The sequence below is a fragment of the Sus scrofa genome, chromosome 1 (genome assembly GCF_000003025.6).
Source record: "Sus scrofa isolate TJ Tabasco breed Duroc chromosome 1, Sscrofa11.1, whole genome shotgun sequence".
Lineage (NCBI taxonomy): Eukaryota > Metazoa > Chordata > Mammalia > Artiodactyla > Suidae > Sus > Sus scrofa.
Window position 1 is genome coordinate 43219219 of NC_010443.5, and position 25146 is coordinate 43244364.

General features: G+C 36.6%; 1 protein-coding gene across 1 annotated transcript in view; it reads left to right on the plus strand.

Annotated features, from left to right (window-relative positions):
• Positions 1–25146, plus strand: part of MCM9 (minichromosome maintenance 9 homologous recombination repair factor) — a 96628-nt gene that overhangs the window by 47313 nt on the left and 24169 nt on the right. Inside the window, 1 exon segment of the mRNA XM_003353232.4 lies at positions 10542–10716. Coding sequence (XP_003353280.3) covers positions 10542–10716 — 175 coding nt within the window.

Consider the following 25146-nt stretch of genomic DNA (forward strand, 5'->3'; position numbering starts at 1 on the left):
AGAGTGCACATTTACTATGTGAAATTATTGTGCTAGGATCTGTGGAATATTCAAAGACAAAAACGTACATGGACGTTATCCTCAAAGATCTAATAGTCCAGTAGGAAAGATGACTATGTAGTCAAGTTAGTATGATACAGAATAGGAAGTGTTAGATGCAGTAATGGTTAAAGTTCTATGGGAGACAAAATATGATATCACAATAAAGGCTATGTGTATGTTTTATATATATATATGGTATGCATATAGATATATGGTATATGTGAATATACATGTGGTATGATGTTTTCTTTGCTATTTGTAGAAAACTTTTAAATAATCTGTTTTTGAGCCTCGCAATACCCTGGTGTGGTAGGAGGGTAAGATACTATCTCCATATTACAAATGAGGACACCAGTGCTCAGAAACTTACTCCTTTGATTGCTGACCTAGTGCTTCTCTATTTTCTCTTCACTGTGTCAGATAATATTTAAAGTGGACTATATGTGTAGGAAAGCAATTGGTATAATTTCCTGGAAGAACCCACAGGCTGGCAGGCACTGTAGTAATGACTTGATTAATGAACTCGTGAGGTTTGCCCAGGTACATAACGGGAGTGAGAAGAGGCCCCGGCTAAGGCAGAGCTGTGGGAGTCTCTCCACTGAGCAGATGTCAAGCTTCCTGTTGCAGAAGGAGTGATTGGGAGGTGGGGGAGGATGATCCTGGAATGCATCCTTATACTTTTAATAAGGTTTCCATATTTGTTACATAAAGAAGCCCCCCTCCCCCTGCCATTCTCTGCTCTGCCTCATTTATAACAGTTTCACTGTTTTGTGTTCATTGCTACCCACCATTAGGTTACAGATTTATTGAAGAGATAAGCTGTGTCTGACCCCTCATCCACAACTGAACTATACTGTTAAACACCTTTAGATAGCTATCAATATCAGTCAGCTTTCTGAAGCACCATAATTATGTTTGTTGTGGATAATTTGTTGATGTTCATATCATGGTATTGTTTGGGACCAAAAGAATGGGAATGGGAATGCTTGATAATTATATTCTGTTTCTCGTATTAAGTTTTCAACCACATGTCCTCGGTTCTCTTATAAATGAAGCTCCTTCTAAACTCGTTTCCTTTTGAACTCAGTCTCTACTTGTGGTCCACTGTCCTTCATGTTTTACAATCTATCCTTTTCTCTTTCACCCTCCCCCTCTCCCATTCATCAGAGGCTCTCCCCTTTTCCTGGCACCAGGAAGAATTCAGTGATAGAGAGAGGACTATAATCTTTAAAGCATCTCCAGGCTAGACCACTGCTTGCACAAAGCCACAGCTAAGCATAGCAGCTTTTTTAGTTGGTTACTATAGAGACAAATGACATTAGATGGAGTCATGCTTGACAGAAGCTAGGCAAGTAAGCCTCCTGAAATTGGAGTCCTTATATGCAGGGTTATTTAGAAAAGGTAGAAAACTAGAAAGAATAGGAAGGGTTTCACAAATGAGCCAGTAGGTAATTAATTGGTAGATTTTCTGTTGGTAGAATTTGTGCCTGTTAAGGCCTTCAGTCCAGAAAACAAAGAATCTATCTCTAAGTACCCTCAGTATGATTGCACAGTGATATTTTTCTTAACAATGACTATATTGCTATCAACATTTGTATGCAAATTTTTGTGTAGGAGATACGTTTTCATTTTCCTGGGTATATGCTTAAGAGGGGAATTGTTGGGTCATATGATGACTCCTTATGAGGAACTATTAGACTATTTTCCAATGCAGCTGCTCCATTTTACATTCCCATCAGCAATGTGTAAGCTTTCCAATTTCTCCACATCCCCACCAACACTCGTTACTATGTCTTTCTGATTATAGCTATGGGTGATGTGTGAACTGGTAACTCATGGTGGTTTTGACTTACATTTCTCTGATGGCTAAAAATGAGCCTTTTTCATTTGCATTTTGGCCATTTGTGTATCTTCTATAGGGAAATGTCTGTTCAGCTCTCTTGGCCATTTAAAAAATTGGGTTGCCTTTTTGTTATTGGGTTGTGAGTTCTTTATATGTTCTAAATACAAGTCTCTTATCAGAGACTTATCAAGGATTGTATTTAATAGGTTCAGATAATATTGCTCCCATAATGTGGATTATCTTTTCATTTTCTTGGAGTTGCCTTTGCATCACAAAAGCTTTTAAATTGGAGTTCCCATCGTGGCTTAGCTGAAACAAATCAGACTAGTATCCATGAGGATGCAGGTTCAATTCCTGACCTCGTTCAGTGGGTTAAGGATCTGGCATGCCATGAGCTGTGGTGTAGGTCACAGATGAAGTACAGCTCTGGCTTTTCTGTGGCTGTGGTGTAGGCCAGCAGCTATGACTCCAGTTCAACCCCTAGCCTGGGAGCCTCCATATGCCACTGGTGCCGCCCTAAAAAGACCAAAATAAAAGAAGAGCTTTTAATTTTGATGAAGTCCAATGTAATGGCATAAGGATATAGACCAACAACAGAATTGATTGTCCAGAAATAAACCCATATATTGTCAATTTATTTTTGATAAGCATTCCAAGATAATTCATTAGGGAAAGAGTAGTCTTTTCAAAAGATACTGCTGGGAAATTGGGCATCCATGTCAAAAATATGAATTTGAACCCATACTTCACCCCATACACAAATAATACTTCAAGCCGGATCAAAGACTTTAATGTTAAAAAAGTATAAAACTCTTAGATGAAAACACAGGCACCAATACTCTGTCCTTTGATTAGACACTGTTTTTGAGAAATGATAAAAAGCACAAGTAAAAGAAAGTCTGGGATTTTTTTCCTTTATTTAAATCATCTTTAATTTCTTTCAATAACATTCTGTACTTTTCAGAGTATATAAGTTTTATATTCTTCTTTTGTTAAATTTATTCCTAAGTATTTTATTCTTTTTGATGCTATTGTAAATGGAATTTTTAAAATTATATTTTTGTGTTCTTCATTGCAAGTATAGACACATACGATTGATTTTAAAAATTGATTTTGTATCCTTCAACTTTGATGAACTTTAGTAGTTGTAATTTTTAGTGGTTTCCTTAGGATTTTCTCTATGTAAGATCATGTCATCTGCAAGCAGGGATAATTTTACTTCCCCTCTTCCCTTCTGAATGCTTGTTATTTCATTTTTTGGCTAATTGCCCTTCCTAGAACCTATAGTACAATGTTGAATAGAAGTAGTAAGAGTGAACAGCCTGTCTTGTTTCTGATCTCAGCAGGAAAACATTGTCTTATATCAAGAATGATGTTAGTTCAGGGTTTTTTGTAGATGTCCTATGTCAGGTTGAGGAAGTGCTCTTCTGTTCCTAGTTTGAATGCTTTTTTTCATGAAGGATTGTTGAATTTTGTCAAATGCTTTTCCCTCTGATGAAATGATCATATGCCTTTTGTCACTTATTCTATTAATATGGGGATGTTACATCAATTGACTTCCAGATGTTATACCACTAATCTTGAATTCCTGAGATAAATCTCACTGGGTCATGGTTATGTAATACTTTTTATATATTTCTAGATTTGGTTTACTAGTATTTTGTAGAGCATTTTTGTATGTATAGTCATAAGTGGTATTGGTCTTTAGTATATGGATAAAACTGTTCTCATAGAATGAGTTAGGAAGTGTTTCCTCCTACTTCTAAAGAAGAGTTTGTGAAGAATTCTTTTTTTTTTTGTTTGTTTGTTTGTTTGTTTTGTCTTTTTAGGGCTGCACCCGCGGCATATGGAGATTCCCAGGCTAGGGGTCTAGTTGGAGCCGTAGCCGCCAGACCACACGACAGCCACAGCAACTCAGGATCCAAGCCACGTCTGTAACCTACACCACAGCAACGCTGGATCCCCAACCCACGGAGCAAGGCCAGGGATCAAACCCGCAACCCCATAGTTCCTAGTCTGATTCGTTAACCACTGAGCCACGACAGGAACTCCCGAATTCATTTTTGATTATTCTAATGTTTGATAGAATTCACCAGTGAAGCCATCTGTGTGTGGGATTCCCTTTGTGGGTGTTTTTAAATTGCTAATTGAATCTCTTATTATAGGTCTGTTCAGATTTTCTTTTTCTTCTTGAGTCAGTTTTGCTGTGTCTTTTTAGACATTTGTCAGTTTCATGTAAATTATCTAATTAGTTGACACACAGTTATTTTGTTTCTTTGTAATCCATTTTATTTCTATAAAGTCATTAATAATGTCCTATCTTTGATTCCTGATTTTTACTAAGTTTTTTCTTCTCTCTTTTTGGCTTGGTCAGTGTAGCTAAAATTTGTCAACTTTTGGATTCATTAATTTTTGGCTATTACTTTTATATTTTTTGCTTCAATAATTTCTGTTGTAATATATATTATTCCCTTCCTTCTTCTTGCTTTGGGTTTAGTTTGCTCTTCTTTTTTCCTAGCATCTTAAGGTGGAAGCATAGAATATTGATTTGAAATCTTTCCTCTTTTAGGCATTTATAGCTTTGAGTTACTCTCTAAATACTGCTTTAGCTGCATGCCGTAAGTTGTGGTATGTGGTATCTTCATTTTCTTTCATCTCAATGTTTCTGAAGTTCTTTTCATCCAGCTACCTGTTTATTGCATGAATACTTTTTATACTATCTCTGACAAGTGGACTTTGCACTTTTGCTTAACGATTATTTTGTCGAAAATTTCATTACTTTGCAAGGTAGTTCATTCCCTTTTAAACACCCCAAGGTTTCCAACAGTTCCTTGTAAAATTCTACATGTTGGTCTCAGTTATATCTTTCGAAGCCACCCCAAATTAGTCTAATTCCTCTTTGATAGGATAGTTCTCTAAACACATGATAATTACTTTCTCTTCTCTAAATCTCCAGGCTAATCATACCCTATGCAAAAACTCTTCTTTGGCTTGCATTATTTCCATGTCCTTCATTATTTTTTACTGTCTTTTTAATATTATTTCTTTTAAGATTTGATGTCTCAAAGTAGATATTAATATTCTAGATCGAGTCAGCAATTTTTTTCTGTACAGTTACAGATAGAAATATTTTATATTTTTGAGGGCCATTCAGTGTCTGTCACAACTACTTGATTCTGCCATTGTAGTGTGAAAACAGCCATAGACAATATGTAAATGATAAGCATGACTGTGTTCAAAGAAACTATTTTTATAAAAACAGGCAGTCAGGACAGATTTTACCCACAGATCATAGTTTACTGACTCCTGTTCTGGATGTTATCTAACCAGTTCCTAACGCAGTGTGATTTTATCTTCATTCATGAATGCTAGTCTTGCCTTCGTGTATTTTTTTTAGATGACATTAAAATATTCTGAGGGGAGGTTGAATATAATTGTCATATTTGCTTCTCTATAGATAAGATACTTTTCCCTCTGGCTTTTTTTCAAGATTTTTTTCTTTATCTTCGATTTTCTAAAGTTTATTTATTTTACTTTATATTTTTAAAAAAGTTGTATTGGGGTATAGTTGATTTACAATGTTGTGTTAGTTTCAGGTGTATAGCAAAGTGAATCAATTATATATATGCATATTTCCATTCCTTTGTAGATTCTTTTCCTGTATAGGTTATTACACAGTATTGAATAGATTTCCCTTTGCTTTACAGCCAGTTCTTGTCACTTATGTATTTTATATATAGTAGTGTGTATATGTTAATCCCAACCTTCTAATTTATCCCTCCACCCATTGTTCCCCTTTGGTAACCATAAGTTTGATTTCAAAATCTTTGAGTATGTTTCTATTTTGTGAATAAGTTCTTTTGTATAATTTATTGTTAGGTTTCACATATTAGTGATCTCATATGATATTTGTCTTTGTCTGACTCACTTCACTTAATCTCTAGTTCCATCCATGTTTCTGCGAATGGCATTTTTTCATTCTTTTTTATGGCTCAATAATATTCCATAGTATATATGTACCACATTTTCTTAATGCATTCCTCTCTCGATTGACATTTCAGTTTTCTAAAGATGAAATCACATGCCTAGGTATAGTTTGGTTTAGTGTTTTTCCTGCTGAGTCTCTGAGTCTTCTGGATCCATGATTTGATTTCTGACATTAATTTAGGAAATTTCTCATTCGTTGTTGCTTCAAATACTACTTCTGTTCCTTCTCTCTTTCTTCCTCTGATATTCCCATCACATGCATTACATATATGTTACACCTTTTGTCGTTGTTCCATAGTTCTTGGATTTTCTATTCTGTTTTTTTCCATGTTTTTTCTTCTTTTCAGTTTTGGAAATTTCTATTGACTGTCCTTATTCACAGAGATTCTTTCCTTAGCCATGTCCAGTCTACAAATGAGCCCATCAAAGGCATTCTTCATCTTTCTTACAGTGTTTTTGGTCTCTAGAATTTCTTTCTGACATTTTTCTTATACTTTTAATATCTCTGTTTACAATATCAGAGATAAATTGTTGATATTCAGTATGAAGACCTGCTAGAGCTCCTGGAGGTAAAATTCACAAAAGTGTGAGCATTCCTCCCCCCAACCCCCCCACACCCATGACTGGGTTCCTAAGGGGTTTTTACTTCTCAGAGTTGTCCACAGTGAGCCTCTAGCAATTTGTCAATTATAATTCAGGGTTTTCTCTCCTAGCACTGGCACCCATGAGGGCTTCTGCTCTGGTAAGCTGTAATTCTCTGTCTTTCCAATTTAGGGGGCAGTGGTGTGCCCTGTGATTGCATTTCTTTGATAGATCTTAGAACAATTGTTGATTTTTCACTTTGTTGAGGTTTTCACTTGTTAGGATGGATTAGCAACTTCTAAGCTCTGTAAATGCTGGACCAGAAGAATTTACATAGCTTTTCTCCTACGTTTTCTTCCATGAGTTTTCTTGTATAAGTTTTACATTTTCATTTAGGTCTTTATTATGAGTTAATTTTTGCTTCAAATGTGAGGAATGGATCAAGATTTTTTTTTTCTTCTTGCATAAGTATCTCCAATTATTCCAGCACCATTTGTGGAACAGATTGTCCTTTCTCCATCTAATTGCTTTTGCATTTTTATCAAAAATCACTTGATTTGTATGCCTGTTTGGGGACTCTATTCCATTGTTCTCTCTGTCTATATCTTTTCTCCAATACCACACTGAATTGATTATTGCAGCTTTGTCATAAATTTAGAAATTGAGTCACATGAGATCTCCTGCTTTGTTTTTTGGTTTGATTCTTCTATTTTCTTTCCTTCTCCATATAAATTTTAGAATCACCTTGTCAATTTCTATAAAAAGAAAAATCCCACTAGGATTTTTGTTTGTACTTGCATTGAATCTATAGAGTAGTTTGAAGAAACATCTTAAAAGTATTGTGTTTTCACTTCATTCCATAAACATTGAATATTTTTGGTTTGATTAGATCATCTTTGATTTCCCATATCAATGTTTTCTAGTTTTTGTACACAGATCTTACACATCTTTTTTTTTTTTTTTTTTTTTTTTTGTCTTTTTGGGGCTGCACTCGTGGCATATGGAGGTTCCCAGGCTAGGGATCTAATTAGAGCTGTAGCTGCTGGCCTGTGCCACAGCCACAGCAACATGGGGTCCAAGCAGCATCTGCAACCTACACCACAGCTCATGGCAATGCCAGATCCTTAACCCACTGATCAGGGCCAGGGATCGAACCCACAACCTCATGACTACTAGTCAGGTTCGATAACCACTGAGCCATGATGGGAACTCCCACATTGTTTTTTAAGATTGATGCCCAAATATTTCATATTTTGGGGTGCTAGTATAAATTTATTGTTTTGAAATTGCAATTTACAATTTTTGTACATAGACTTGCACCCTGCAACATTGCTACACTTACTTGATAGTTTTAGTAGCTTTCATATAGATTACTTGGTGTTTTCTACAAAATCATATTTTCTGCAGATATAAACAATTTTCTTTTCTTTTTTAGAAAAGACGTTCCAAATGGAAGTTCCTGGGCTAGGGGTCTAATTGGAGCTGCAGCTGCCAGCCTATGCCACAGCCACAGCAATGCCAGATCTGAGCCACATCTGCCACTTACACTACAGCTCACAGCAATGCCAGATTCTTAACCCACTGAGCCAGGCCAGAGATTGGACCCACATCATCATGGATGCTGGTTGGGTTCTTAACCCACTGAGCCACAATGGGAACTCCTGAATCATAGCTATAGCTGCCAGCCTATACCACAGCTACAGCAACTTGAGATCTGAGCCGTGTCTGCGACCCATACTGCAGCTCACAGCTCCTTAACCCACTGAGCAGGGTGAGGGATTGAACCCACATCCTCATGCATACTAGTCGGGTTCGTTACCACTGAGCCACAACGGGAACTCCTATACACTTTTTAAAGAGCTTTATTTATATTCTGTATGTTTAAGACTCTATTGAGTATTTTCTGTTCTTATCCTTTTTATAAATAGATAAATAAACTGAAGCCTGGATATACAAATGTGCCTCAGAGATACTGCAGGTTTAATTGCAGGTCACTGCCATACCGCCAGTCACATGAGTTTTTTAGTTTCCCAGTGTGTGTAAAAGTTATGTTTACACTATGCTACAGTATATTAAGTATGCAGTAGCTTTATGTCTAAAAAAAAAAAAAAAAAAAAAAACTGTAGGAGTTCCTGTCGTGGCTCATGGTAATGAACCTGACTAGTATCCATGAGGATGTGGGTTCAATCCCTGACCTTGCTCAGTGAGTTAAGGAGCCGGTGTTGCCGTGAGCTGTGGCATGGGTTACAGACAGGCTTGTATCCCGAGTTGCTGTGGCTGTGACATAGGCCGTCAGCTACAGCTCTGATTTGAACCTAGCCTGGGAACCTCTGTGTGCTGCAGGTATGGCCCTAAAAAAGACAAAAAACAAACAAACAAACAAAAAAAAAAACAAACCCACTGTACACACCTTAATTAAAAATACTTTTTTGATGATGTTCCTATTGTGGCTTAGCAGGTTACAAACCCAATTAATATCCTTGAGGATGCATGTTTGATCCCTGGCCTCACTCAGTGGGTTAAGGATCCGACGTTGCTGTGAGCTGTGGTGTAGTTTAGATCGTTGATGTGGCTCAGATCCCATGTTGCTGTGGCTGTGGTGTAGGCCAGCAGCTGAAGCTCTGGTTTGCCTCTAGCCTGGGGGAACTTCCATATGCCAAAGGTGTGGCCCTAAAAAAAAAAAAGTTTTGTTGCTAAAATACGCTAACCATCATCTGAGCCTTCAATAAGTCATAGTCTTCTTGCTGGTGGAGAGTCTTGCCTTGATATTGGTGGCTGCTGACTGATGGGGAGGTTGCTGACAGTTAGGGTGGTTTTGTCAATTTCTTAAAATAAGACAGTGATAAAGTTTGCCTCATCAGTTGACTCTTTCCTTCACCAGTTTCTCTGCAGCATGCATTGAAGTTTGATAGCATTTTACCCACGGTAGAACTTCTTTCAAAATCGGAGTCAATCCTTTCACATCCTGCTGCTGCTTTATCAACTAAGTTTATGTAATATTCTAAATCCTCTATTGTCATTTCAGTAATTGTCACAGCGTCTTTAGCAAGAGTAGATTCCATCTTGGGAAATCATTTTATCCATTCATAAGAAGCAACTCTTTATAAAGTTTTATCATGAGATTATCCAATTCAGTCACATGTATAGGCTCTACTTCTGTTCTCTTAGAATTCCCACCACATCTACAGTTACAGTAATAACAGCAAAATCACTGGTCACAGATTACCATAAAAAATATAATAATAATGAACAAGTTTGAAATATTGCGAGACTTGCCAAAATGTGTCACAGAGACATAAAGTGAACAAATTGCTGTTGGAAAAATGGCACCAATAGACTTTCTCAACTCAGGATCACCACATACCTCCAATTTGTAACAAACAAACAAACAAAAACAGAGTATCTGTGATGTGCAATGAAGCAAACCTCAGTAAAACAAGAATGCTTATATTAGGAAACTTACCTACAATATCACATCCAGAATGACAGATCCAAGATTCAAATACAAGTCTAGGTAATTCCAAAGCCTTTGTTTTTGACCAGTCTGCTTTACTGACTGGTATAAAGGATGACTCAAAATCAAGTTATACTTATGAACAAAATCCTCCCCCTTATACTGTGACTGGCAGCAAACATTTCATTTTTTGAACTGTAATATATACTGGGGGGTTTTTTGGGACTATAATATATACTGTTCTCTGTCTTTGGATTCTTTTGTAGACAGCGTCTAATACAGATCTCTGGAGATCTAGGCAGAACCATTATCAGATCTATTCATTTCTTTGCTCCTTCTAAAAGTTCAGACTGCTCAGTGAGGTTACCTACCAAGGAGAGACAGAAAATTTAGGGACTTCTGTCTACCACAAAATACTCAGTAACACATATTAGATTTTTAGAACATAGAATCTCTGGAGACCTTCCAGTGACTGGATACCTGAAGTAGCTGTCATGATGCCATCCATTCTTGGTAGAAATAAAAGCTTTGACTCTGTGCTGCTCCACTTAAAATGCAGGAATTTATTTCTCTTCATAGTTAGAAGATAGGCTTTTGAAAATAAAAGCTAACTTAGCTTCCTTGTTTCCTTAGGTCTGACAGTAACTGCTGTGAAAGACTCAGGAGAATGGAATTTGGAGGCTGGGGCGTTAGTCCTTGCAGATGCGGGCCTTTGCTGTATCGATGAGTTTAATAGCCTCAAAGAGCATGATAGAACCAGTATCCATGAAGCAATGGAGCAACAAACCATAAGTGTTGCTAAGGCTGGGTAAGAAGTTCTTATCTTTAAAATCTGTGGGAATGATGAGATGACTTTATAAATATATGAAAGGAAAAATGTGAACCATATTGAACTGTATGGTATGTGTGATCGTCTCAGAGATTATCAGTTATCACCCTTCAACACACATTAGTTTTCCCATGGAGATGTGTGAAGAAGTAAAAATGAGCTGTTGAGAAAAAGAAAGAGAAGACTAAAGTATAAATGTAAGTTGACTTAAATCTTGGAGAGGACTAAGGAAGGGCTTTCAATGCAGCATTCTCTCATTCAATAATTGTGCGTCTACTCTGGGCATAGTACTATGTTAAGAATTTTGAAATATTCAAAAAGGAAAAAATAGTTCTGCTTCCGATGACATTCTCCTTATATATCCTAATGGAAGGTTTATCATAGCGTATGGAAAACTAAATATGTATTAGCATAGGATGAAGTACCTACTCTGACTCAGGGAGGCTCAGAGGTTAAGATATGTGAGTTGCTGGTTGCACGGGACCAATGAGGAGGAAAAGAGGCAGGTTCAGATATAACCACCAGGCTCTTACGTGGTTATAGGAAACTTATCTGGCTACAAAGGCTGACCATCACGCAGGCTGCCTGGTCATCCAAGCAAAGAACAGAGCCAGAACTATCTCAGCCTTAAGGCTCCTAGTGTAGATGTGAGGCCAGCTGATCAGGCAGATCTATCAGCAGAGACCTATCTGCCAGCAGAGTCTTCAAATAGAAGTGGGTGCTTGGGAGCCAGGCAGACACTGGCAGGTGAGGATTCTGTGCAGTCTACTTATATACACTCACAAAAAATGGGAAGGGGGAGGATGGTAAGAGAAGGATATGCCCTAGAGGAGAAAGATACAAGAAAAGCTAGGCAGAACCATTATCAGATCTATTCATTTCACTCAAATTATAACCATCCAGAACCTGCCATATACCAGGCACCTTGCTAGACACTGAGAAGTACAGAGATGAGTACAACCTTAAGGTATATCTTTAAAGTGTTCAGTATTTTATTGGGAAAGATAGAAGAGCAACAAAGGGACTAGTCCATAATAAAAGTATTATGAGAGAACATACTTTAAAATAATTATGGATTCTAAACTCTTTTCAGGGAAAATTAGAGATATAGTTTACTAAGTTTCACAAGGTTATTTTCTCATAATATCTCCATTTAATTAGCACTTTTGTTGATTGGTAGAATCCGTGGTTTATTTTGATATGCCTTTTCCAGTGGCAGTCTGGGACATTTTGAAAGATTCCTCAATAATTAAGCCTACATCAGGAAAGACTGGCACAAATGCCATGAATTGTTTTAGAAAAGGAGAAAATTAGTACCACTCTATGATAGGCTACAGAATAAATCTTTGGAAGTGAAAGTATTTTATTAATCACTCCTACTAGCTTACCCTCTGCTAAGTGTGAATTAGTAGGAGTGTTTTGTGCTATACCTATAAGTATGTCGTAAGTTCCAAAAGAAGTGTTCTTGCAGCTAAGCTCTTCACCCACAGATTGGACAGTCTTGTCATAACTCTGTACTGGAACAGTGCTTTTCAAGCTATTTGTGGTGAAGGACCAGTCTTATTATTTTTTTAATCCATCACAGAGCAATGTTTTATAAAATACAGTAAAAATATCTTTAAATGAAATAAAAAAGCAAAGGTGTGTAAAACATAGGCCTAGGGAGTTTCCACTTTGGCTCAGTGGTTTGAGAACCTGACTAGTGTCCATAAGGAGGCAGGTTCGATCCCTGGCCTTGCTCAATGGGTTAAGAATCCGGCCTTCCACAGTGGATTAAGCATCTAGCACTGCTGCAAGCAGCAGCGTAGGTCACAGATGCAGTTCAGATCCTGCGTTGCTGTGGCTGTGGTGTAGGCCAGCAACTGCAGCTCCCATTCGACCCTAGCCTAGGAAATTCCGTATGCCACAGGTGCCCTAAAAAGGAAAAAAAAAAAAAAAAAAAAAAGAAAGAAAGATGTAAACTCTAGAACAAACACAAGAAAATAAAAGAGACAAAACTAATAAGCAAGTTACTCTTTTCTGTTGGGTTGTGAACATAAAATGATACCGTAAACAATCCAAAAGAAGGCAAGAAGAGAAGAAAAAGGGAACAGATAATAGATAATAGGATGCAGTTAGCAAGATGATGGAGTTATTTATTTATTTAGACTACATGAAAATTCAAAACTTCTGAGTATCAGAGGGTGTAATAGAGTGAAAAAGCAACATGTGGAATCAGAGAAAATGTTTGCTAATCATATATCTCAAAAGGAGTTAATAACCAGAATATATAAAGAACCCCTACAACTTACCAACACAAAATAATCAAATTAAAAACTGGGCAAATGATTTAAATACACATTTGTCCAAAGATGATGTACAAATTGCCACAAGCACATGAAAAGATGCTCAGCATCACTAATCACTTAGGAAAATGCACAGCAAACATAGTGCAGTATCACTTCACAAATGTTAGGATGGCTACTATAGAAAAACAATAATAACAACCCCACAGAAAAGAGTAAGTATTAACGAAGGTGGGGAGGAATTGAAACCCTCTGGGTTACTGGGAATATAAAATGATGCAGCCACGATGGGAAATTGTTTTGTTGTTCAGTTTCAGTTTTGTAAGATAAATTTCTGGAGATTAGTCACACAATAGTGTGAACATATTTAATGCTATTAAACTTTACATGTAGAAATGGTTAAGATGGTGATTTTTTTTATTTCATAGTTTTTTTATTTCATAGTTTTATACAGTTTTCCTTATCTTCCTTATCTTTTTTTTGACTTATGAATTTTTTTTTATTATTACTCAAATGAATTTATCACGTCCATAGTTGTATAATGATCATAACAATCCAATTTCACAGGATTTCCATCCCACGACCCAAGTACATCCCCCCACCCTCCAAACTGTCTCCTCTGGAGATCATAAGTTTTTCAATGTTTGTGAGTCAGCATCTGTTCTGCAAAGAAGTTCAGTCTGTCCTTTTTTCAGATTCCATATGTCAGTGAAAGCATTTTATGTTGGTGTCTCATTGTATGGCTGACTTCGCTTGATAATTTCTAGGTCCACCCATGTTGCTAAAAATGCCATTGTTTTGTCCCCTTTAATGGCTGAGTAATATTCCATTGTGTATATGTACCACCTCTTCTTGATCCACTCCTCTGTCGATGGACATTTAGGTTGTTCACATGTCTTGGCTATTACAAATAGTGCTGCAGTGAACATCAGAGTACATGCGTCTTTGTGAGTCATGGTTTTCTCTGGATAGATGCCCAGGAGTGGGATTGCTGGATCAAATGGTAGTTCTATGTTTAGTTTTCTGAGGAATCTCCATCCTGTTTTCCACAGTGGTTGCACCAATTTAAAATCCCACCAACAGTTTTTAACAGGGTTCCTTTTTCTCCACACACTCTCCAGCACTTATTGTTTATAGACTTTCGGAAGATGGCCATTCTGGCTGGTGTCAGGTGGTACCTCATAGTGGTTTTGATTGGCATTTCTCTAATAATGAGTGATGTTGAACATCTTTTCATGTGTTTTTTGGCCATCTATATGTCTTCTTTGGAGAACTGTCTGTTTAGATCTTCTGCCCATTTTTTGATGGGGTTGTTTGTTTTTTTTGGTATGGAGCTGCAGAAGGTGTTTATCAGTTTTGGAGATGAATCCCTTGTCACTTGATTCACTTGCAAAGATTTTCTCCCCTTCTGTGGGTTGTCTTTTTGTGTTGTTTAGGGTTTCCTTTGCTGTGCAGAAACTTTTCAGTTTGATTAGGTCCCCTTTGTTTATTTTTGTTTTTGTTGTCGATCCACTCAGAGGTGGATCTGAGAAGATGTTGCTGTTGTTTATGTTGGGGAGTGTTTGGCCTACGTTTTCCTCTAAGAGTTTGATAGTGTCTGGTCTTCTATCTAGGTCTTTAATCCATGTTGAGTTTATTTTTGTGTATGGTGTTAGGGAGTGTTCTAATTTCATTCTTTTCCATGTGGCTGTCCAGTTTTCCCAGCACCACTTATTGAACAAGCTGTCCTTTCTCCATTGTATATTCTTGCCTCCTTGGTCATAGATGAGCTGGCTGTAGGTGTGTGGGTTTAATTCTGGGCTTTCTATCCTGTTCCACTGATCTGTATGTCTGTCTTTGTGCCAGTACCTTATGGTTTTGAGGACTTTTGCTTTGTAGTATAGTCTGAAGTCCGGGAGCCTGATTCCTCCAGGTCCATTTTTCTTTTTCAGGATGTCTTTGGCTATTCTGGGTCTTTTGTGCTTCCAAACACACTTTAAAATATTTTGTTTGAGTTCTGTGAAAAATGTCCTTGGTAATTTGATAGGGATTGCATTGAATCTGTACATTCGGTAGGTTAGGTAGTATAGTCATTTTGATAATATTAACTCTTCCAATCCACGAGCATGGTATATCTTTCCATCTATTTGTGGCATCTTTGATTTCTTTCATCGGTGTCTTATAGTTTTCAGAGTACAGGTCTTTTGTCTCTTTAGGTTGGTTTACTCCTAGGTATTTTATTATTTTGGATGCAATGGTAAACAGGATTGCTTCCCTAATTTCTCTTTCTGCTCTTTCATTGTTAGTGTATAGAAATGCTGTCGATTTCTGTGTATTAATTTTGTATCCTGTGACTTTGCCAAATTCGTGGATGAGCTCTAACAGTTTTCTGGTAGAGTCTTTAGGATTCTCTAGGTATAATATCATGTCCTCTGCAAATAGTGATAGTTTTACTTCTTCCTTTCCAATTTGGATTCCTTTTATTTCTTTTACTTCTCTGATTGCCATGGCTAGGACTTCCAAAACTATGTTGAAGAGTAGTGGTGAGAGCGGACATCCTTGTCTTGTTCCAAGATGTTGAATTTTATGACACTTTTTTTTAATTGAACTAGAGTTGATTTACAACATTGTATAATTTCTGCTGTGATTAATTTCTGCTATGTTAATTTCAGCAAAGCGATTCAGTTATTCATATAATTATTCTTTTCCATTCTGTTCCATTATGGTTTATCACAGGATATTGAATATAGTTCCATGTGCTATACAGTAAGACCTTGTTGTTTATCCATTCTATATATAATAGTTTGCATCTGTTCATCCCAAACTCTTGCTCCATCACTTTCCCCCCACCCACACTCTTGGCAGCTACAAGGCTCTTCTCTATGTCTGTGAGTCTGCTTCTGTTTTGTAGTCTTGATCCATTAATCTGTGGGTTTCCATGTCTTGGCTATTGTAAATAGTGCTGTTATGAATGTAGGGGTGCATGTAAGCTTTTGATTTATATTTTTGTCCAGAGATATGCCCTGAAGTGGGATTGCTGGATCATATGACATGCATTTTTTTTTCTTTTGTCTTTTTGCCATTTTCTTGGGCTGCTCCCGCAGCATATAGAGGTTCCCAGGCTAGGGGTCTAATCGGAGCTGTAGCCACCGGCCTATGCCAGAGCCATAGCAACGCGGGATCAGAGCCGCGTCTGCAACCTACACCACAGCTCACGGCAACGCCGGATCCTTAACCCACTGAGCAAGGGCAGGGACCGAACCCGCAACCTCATGGTTCCTAGTCAGATTCGTTAACTACTGCGCCAGGACGGGAACTCCAACATGCATTTTTTTTAACCACAATAAAAAATAACAAACAGGAGTTCCTGTCATGGCACAGTGGTTAACGAATCCAACTAGGAACCATGAGGTTGCGGGTTCGATCTCTGGCCTTGCTCAGTGGGTTAAGGATCCGGCGTTGCCGTGAGCTGTGGTGTAGGTCGCAGACGTGGCTCGGATCCCGCGTTGCTATGGCTCTGGCGTAGGCCGGTGGCTACAGTTCCGATTGGACCCCTAGCCTGGGAACCTCCATATGCCATGGGAGCGGCCCTAGAAAAGGCAAAAAGACCAAACAAAAAAAAAAAAAAAAAAAAAAAAAAAAACCACAAATTTGAAAAAATATAACTCATTTTATTTATCTGTTCCACTGCTGATACATATTTAGATTTTTTTCCAAATTGATATGTTTACTAATGCTGCTCTCAACAGTCTGGTACACCCTTTTGGTGAACATATTTGTGCATCTGTCTTGGGTGTATCCCCAAGAGTGGAATTGTTGGGTCATAGAGTATGTAAATGTCTAACTTAGGAGATACTACCAAGGAGTTTTCAAAATGGATTGAGCAGTTTACACTCACAGGCTTATTTGAGAGTTCCATTTGCTCCACATTCTCACCAACATTTGGTATTGTTAGGGTTTTTTAGCCATTGTGGTGTACATGGAGCAGTATTTAATTTTTTTTTAATTTTTGCAATAGCTTTATTGGAATACAATTTAAATGTAATACAATTGACTCATTAAATGTGAACAAATCGGTGATAGTATATTCATAGAATTATACAACCATCATCACAATTGAAGAACATTTAAAAACATTTTAATCATACCAAAAAGAAAGCCTAATCCTAGTCAACCACCAATCTACTTATAAGATGATAGACTTAAATTCAACCATATCAATAATAATAATAATGTCATGTAAATAACTAAAAGGCAGAAGCTGTCAGATTGGGTAGAAAAAAAGCAAGATCCAACTAAATGCTGCTCTCAGGAAACTGACTTTTACTTCAAATACACAAGTAAGTTAAGAGTAAAAATATGGAGGAGTTTCCATTGTGGCTCAGTGGGTTAAGAACCCAACTAGTATCCATGAGGACGCACATTCGATCCCTGGCCTCGCTCAATGAGTTAAAGGATCCAGTGTTGCTATAAGCTGTGGCATAGGTTGCAGATGCAGCTTGGGTCTGGCGTTGCTGTGGCTGTGGTGTAGGCCAGCAGCTGCAGCTCCAATTCAACCCCTAGCCCAGGAATATCCATATGCCACAGGTGTAGCCATAAAAATTAAAAAAAATTAAAAGATGGGGGAAAAGTATTCCATAGAAACACCAAAACCTGACCAAGACACTACAGGAAATAAAACTACAGACCAAAATCTCCTATGAACATAGGTATGAAAACTCTTAACAATATTTTAGTAAATTAAATCCAGCAGTATATTAAAAGGATTATATGGTGTAACCAAAAAGAAATCAAAGTTTGGTGTAACATTTGAAAATCAATCAATATAGTTTACATTATTAACAGAATAAAAAGAAAAAAAAATCCCCATAGATACAGAAAATGAACTGGACAAAATTAAGCATCCATTAATAATAAAAATTCTCAGCAAACCAGAAGAGAAGCCCCTCCACTTGTTATTTAATAAATAGCATCTATGAAAAACTTCCCCCAAATTTCTCCTACTTTATGACAAAAAACTTCATGTTTTCCACTAAGGTTGGGAGCATGTCAAGGATGTCCAGTCTTACCTCTTATCAGTATTGTAGGAAGTCATAGTTTAGTAAGACAAAAAAAAAAAAAAAAAAAAGACATTCAGATTGGAAAGAAAGAAGTTAAAATTGTCTATTCTATATGGCATGATCATCTACATAGAAAATTTCAAAGAATCAATGATCAATGAAAAAAGGTACTAGAACTTAGAAGCAGATTTTAAAAGGTCATGGGATGCAAGGTCGATGTATAAAAATTAATTGTATTTCTGTTTCTATATGCTAGCAGTGAATAATTAGAAAATAAAATAACTAAAATAGTATCCCAAACATGAAATGTTTGTGGATAAATCTAACAAAATATGTCCTAGATTTTTACAGTAAAAACTCAGAACAAAAAACCCAAAAAACTACAGAACATAAATGAAAGATATTAAAGAGAACCTAAATAAATAGAGATACCGAGTTTCATTGATCGAAAGACTTAACTATTGTTAAGATGTAAGTTTTCCCCAAAGCAATCTATAATTTAATTTCAGTTAAGAATTCAACAGATTTGTACAACCCAAAATCTATCAAGTGGTAAATGGATAAACACATTTGATATACCCATGCAATGGAATATTGTTAGCAATATAAAGGAACAAACTATTGATAAGTGCACCGACATGGTTGAATCTTAAAATCACTGTGTGAAGTGAAAGATGCCGGGCACAAAAGACATAGTTTATGATTCCATTGATAGCAAATTCTAGAAGAGGCAAAACTGTAAGGAGAGAAATCAGATCAAGTAGTTGACAGGGGTTAAGGGCCAGGGCAAGGGATTGACTTCAGAGGGACACCTTAAAAGTTAAATTTTACTGTATGTCGTTCATACCACAATAATCTTTAATTTAAAGTATATATAAGCCCATATGTTTTACTTTTAGATTCAACAGATAAGAAATCATTCTGTCCAGTTGCCACTGAATTTTCCAAATACTTATTCTTTGGATGCTTATCTCTTCCCTGACTGGTAACAATGTATGAATATGACTATGCAAGTTCATAGTCTGAGCTTTGACCCCTGAGGACAGACTTCCAGAGTCCACATGAGGATGGGAAGGAGATAGAAAGGACTAACAGTGCCAGGGGAGATGATACATTTATCATCAGTAAAACTTTTTTTTCCCCTGCCACTGGAGTGACATCTTCCAAAAGAAATAATTTTCAAATTAGATTTCTTTTGTCTGTTGGGAAAAGAGAAGACTTACAGCTAGGGACAAGCAATTTGAACTGTATTTTATTACTTCTATTAATAGTCATTGTTTCTCAAATGTATGCTATATACTGAAAGGAGTTTTGCCTAAGAATCTCAGCCATTTGAATTCTTTGTGAACTTTTCTCAAGGTCTCACTTTTAAACCATTACACCATAGTAGACATCGATGTTATTGTTATTTTTATTGTTAAACATTTGTATGATTTTTGTTTCAAGATACAGTTCTTTAGACGCATCTCTTTTGTCTTGGCTGCAGAGTTTTATACCTGTAAATACCTCTTTGAACTATGGATCAGAATCAATATTTTATTTCTATCTATTTACATTGATGTAAGAATTTTTACTTTTCAAAGCATTTTAGTATATAATTTTCATTTAAAGATAACTATAATTTACTTGCATTCCAGAGTCTTTTTTGTCCTCTAAATTATTATTATTAAACTAGGTCTTATCCATTGACTATCAGGTGTGGATGTTGGTGGCCTTTTGATTTATTCCTTACCCCACATAACTATCTCTGGATTCATAAAGACATTTTTATTATTTTATTTTAATGTTCTGGCCACACCCACAGCATGTGCAAGTTCCCAGGCCAGGAATCAGACCCAAGCCACAGCAGCAACCCAAGCCTCTTTAGCGACAACACCAGATCCTTAACCTGCTGCCCCACAAGAGAACTCCTATACTATTTTATTTTTATCATGCATTTTTAAAGACAGAGGTCCCAAACATTGCATAAGTGTATTATTATATGATAGTCAGTGGTTTGTGCCTTTTATTTCTTCATCTTGAAAGGATTTTTTGATGAATTTTTAATTACCTTGTATTTAAAGATTTTTTTATTACCTTTTTATAGCAGAGCTTGGCTTCCTGTGGCCTCTGAACTTATTAAACAGTCAACTTGCAGCCAGTTCCCAGGGTGACAGGGCCACCACATGCTGATGAACATTGGTGGTGGCTACTTTTGCTTCTGAGTGTGTTTCTAATGTATGCTGGCCTTAAAATGTATTTCAGCTGGACTCAACATTTCTAACTCTGTTCAAAAATTTTAATTTTATTTGAAAACATACATCTTGGATTTGAATTTCTTCCACCTTTTGTTGTTAGACTCCTTATTTTCCACTCAGAGGTTATGTCCTGAAACAAGGATCTTCAGGAAGGGTGTATGTTACTGTCCAAGAGACCAAACGCTTTTCTTCTGGAATTATTCTCTTCTTTGTAAATTCTCTGTGAAATTACTTAAAACCGCCACTATCACTACTCAGTGGTAACAAATATCCAACAATAACAAAAGCAGTGAATGTCTCTTCATTCATTAATAAGCAAAACTGAATTGTTGATACTCTTGTTTCGCAGTCAATGGGGTTATGATGGAAAGAGCAAAAGCTTTGAGGTCAGAGAGACCTAGAGTCCATTCCAGCCTCTTTTACTACTTCCTGATCTTACGCGAGAGAATTGTCATCTCTGAACCTCACTTCACTCATCTGTGAAATGAAAAAAACAGCATCTTTCTTCCAGGAATGTTCTCAATTCAGAGTTGATATGCATGAATTTCCCAACTCAGTGCCTGCCATATGGTAAAATACACATAACATGAAACTTACCATCTTAGACATACAGTTTTAACCATTTTTAAGGATACAGTTCATTGGAGTTAAGTACATTCACACTGTTGTACAACCATATATGTACTTTCTAAAAAGTTTTCTAACCAATGTCCTCTTAGGCTAGGGAGAAGAGACACTGATGACTCTCTAAAATTATTTACTTCATTTGTTTATGAAGGTGTTCATATACAAGGTTTTTATGAACTCGAGTCTCCAAAGTAGTTTCAGAATTACTACACCAGCACCATTGCCAATAACAGTCACCACACATACACATAAAACAAAAAACAAAAAAAACCCTAACAACCAAATAAGTAATATTCAAGCCTTCTTTGCACTTCTTTTTGAGTTTAGAACATATTCCGCCAAGGTGATCAGAGTGAAATGTTCAAAAGTTATTTGATCTTTGTGTGGTTGTATTCCTGATATACAATTAGGAAACAAGGCTTTTAAAACCTATGTTTGTGTTCACTTTTAAAGTTTGCTTTTTTCAGTCTTTTATTTTCTTTTTGGCTGCACCTGAGGCATGTGGAAGGTCCCAGGCCAAAGATGGAGCCCCCACCACTGTGGTGACCCAAGCCACAGCAGTGACAATGCCAGATCTCCAAACTGCTGAGCCACAAGGGAACTGTTTTTTTCCATTTTTTGATTGAATTTTTATTTTTTGATTTTGTAAAATATATTTCAAAAGTCAAAACTATATACTACAGAAGTCACACTCATATCCCTACTCCTTCCATTCTGTTTCCTTCTATTCCTTACATAAATCTTTTTCATTGGTTTCTGATTTATCTTTGCTATGTTTCTTTCTTTTTTTTGCAAAAATAAGCAAAAACATTTGTGCATTTGTATGTGTGCATCTCCTCTTTTTCATATGAAAAGGATAGCATAATATATATGTTCTTTGGCACTGCTTCAGTGGTATCTTGTAACTATCATATATATTCTTTATCATTTTTTCATATGTTTTATAGAAATGTTGCCATACTGGTTTATAAATCCCCTTTCTCCAAAAATTTGTTTCAAAAAGTTTTTTGGGTTTTTTTATGTGTGTGTTTTTGTTTATTTGTTTGCTTGCTTTTTATGGTTACAACTATGGTATATGGAAGTTCCCAGGTTAGGGGTCAAATCAGACCTGCAGGTGCCAGCCTACACCCCAGCCACAGCAATGCTGGATCCTTAACCCACTGAGTGAGGCCAGGGATCAAGCCCACATCTTCATGGATACTAGTTGGGTTTGTAACCTGCTGAGCCACAAAGAGAACTCTTCAAAAAGGTTTTTCATCTTCAGGTAAAAGGACCCTTTTTAAAATTATATCTGGTTTTATTGCATTGTTTGTATTACTTCTACTTTAAGGAACTTCATGAGACTTTTTTCCTTTGTGACCTGATATAAGGACAATTTCATAACTGGCCCATCTATGCTTGTATGCTTGAAAAGTTATATTCTGTGTAATCAGAATGTTATATATATACACACATGTACACATACACACACACAAACACATATAAACTCTACCTTATAGGGTCTTCTATGTATTTACCCTTTTGTCTGTTTGATGTGTCTTAGGCTGAGAGTGGTTTGTTAAAGTCTCATTATTATTATTTGCATCCCTTATAGTTTCTGCTTTATGAAGGTAGTAGTTGCTGTGGCTTTAGCATTTGCACCTTGTGTTAATGCTTTGTGACCTGAATTTTACCTTGCCTGGTATCAAGATCATAATTCCTGATTTCATATTATTTGCATTTTCCTGATATATCTTTGCTTCTTCCTTTATGTTTAGCCTTTTGACTTCAGCCATTTGTTCTCTTGTGTACAGCATAGAGTTGGTTTTATTTTATTTTCCTTTGTTTTATGAATAACCTGCAAATCTTCTTCTTTTAATATGTGAGTTCAGCACATTTACCTTTATTGCTATTACCAATAAGCTTGGTGTCAACTGTTTCATCTTTAAAAAAAACTTGTGTTTCTTTTTTTATGTGTTTGGCATTTAGGAAGGTCTGCATTTTTGTTGTACATTAGGGGTTGGCAATTTTTTTCTATAAAGGTCGAGATAAATGTTTAGGCTTTATGGGCTATACAACCTCTGTTTCAACTACTCAAGTCTGCAGATGCAGACAATATGGCTGCATCAATATGTCTGTGATGTAGACAGAACAAAAGAAACCATAGACAATATGTAAATGAATGGATTCCAGTGAAGCCTTTCTCAGGAAACAAGCTGGATTTGACCTGCTGGCTATAGTTTGATGGCACCTGTTCCAGGACTTACCTACATCCCTTTTATAATGCATTCGGCCCACTTATCTTCGCTTGAGAACTTTAAATAGTAACCTTTGATTGTTCTCCATTGCCCATGTGATAACCGATGAGCACATTCTACCCTCCCCTTTCTCCCTTCTCTTTACTATTAAAAAATGGTCATTTTATTTATACTTTCTCAGGACAAATATCACTTATATTTATATAATCTTTTTCCACTTTTATACCTTCCTTTGTTTTGGTCTTAGATCTAAAATTAAATATACTCAAGGCTCACCATTAGTCCTTTGCCAGAGTACCACTATCATCTCTTGTTTAAATGAAGCTTATCCTCTAACAGATTCCTTGGGAAGGGTTCCTGAGGACTAAACTGAATTTGTTCATGTTTCAAACTATTTTTCATAGCTTTGGTACTTGAAGAACAGTATGCTGGATATAAGACCTACCCTTACACTTTCTTTCCTATAGTCCTGCTTAGCATGTTGCTGTTGACAAATAATGACATTCTGATAGCCTTTGCTTTGTAGCTGATTTGATTTCTTGCCTGAAGGCCCAGAAGGATTTTATTTTTCTTAGTTGTTTATGTGCAATACTTTCACTAGGCTATGTCTCAGTTGGTTATTCTTCGGGTTTCGTTTTGTTTTGTTTCATTTTTTAGAGGTTATTGAGCTCTTGGAAATGTAGAAGTCTTTTTTTCTCTTTGGAAATTTTTCTTGTATTATAACTTCAGATATTCTCTTCCTTGTTTTGTTTTTATTTTTCCAGAAGTTCTAATTACATGTATGTAAGGTATCATTTGCCTAGATTCTAGAACAACCAGGTTTTTTCTTAAACTTTTTAGCTCTTTTGTATTTTGTTTTTATTCTCTTGGCATTTTTATTCCTCCCTTTAGCACCCTTCATTAGATTTTCAGTCCTGCCTATCCTTTCTTTGATATTTTAGATTTAAATGTTCATTTCTGGGAGTTCCCATCATGGCACAGTGGTTAACGAATCTGACTATGAACCATGAGATTGCAGGTTTGATCCCTGGCCTTGCTCAGTGGGTTAAGGATCCGGTGTTGCTGCGAGCTGTGGTGTAGGTTGTAGATGCGGCTCGGATCCCGCGCGTTGCTGTGGCTCTAGTGTAGGCTGGTGGCTACAGCTCCAATTAGACCCCTGGTCTGGGAATCTCCATATGCCACGGGAGTGGCCCTAGAAAAGACAAAGAGACAATAAATAAATAAATAAATAAATAATAAATAAATGTTCATTTCTGAAATTATTTTGTCTCTCTCCCTTCCCCCATTTTCTTTCCTGAGTCATCTCTGGATATTCATTTTCCTCTTTTTTATTCTTTTCTATCCTAAGTTTTTGAATTCTCATTTGGAATTGCTTCTCATATATGCAGTTGTTTGTGTAAGAATATGTAATTTAAATGAGGGTACTAAATACAGATTGCTTCTGCATTGTGGGTTTTTTAGGGGGAGGTGAGATGAGGGTTTTATCAACTAAAATATTTTGATTCTTGTACTAGTTTTATATGAATATTGCATGTCATATCCATTCATTTGAAATTCTTAACTTCTGAATCATTGTGGGTTGACTGCTGTAGAGTCAGGTTCCAGTATCTGATCCAGCCAGTTGTCCATGTACAGCAGTTTACGTAAAAAGGGGTTGTGGAGTTATGCTCTTTGTGAGCATTCCAGTGCTTGGCTTGTCCAGGACTACAATGAGGACAAAAGAATCACTTAAGGGATATACCAGAAAACAAGTCATACATTAGTTGTGAGTAGTGGTAGATTTGTCAGTTTGGAGAAACAATAGTTTAGACCGAATAGCCTGGTAAATCAATCTAAATAGGAGGTAGCTCTTTATGACAAAAGTCTTGAGCTCAGTGGGTTTCAAAGAGACAGACAAAAAGAAAGGTAGTGTTTTAAGACAGTACTTAGTCATATATGCCTAGTGAGATGTAAATTCTTGGTCAAGCTCTGTAGTTTGTAGACA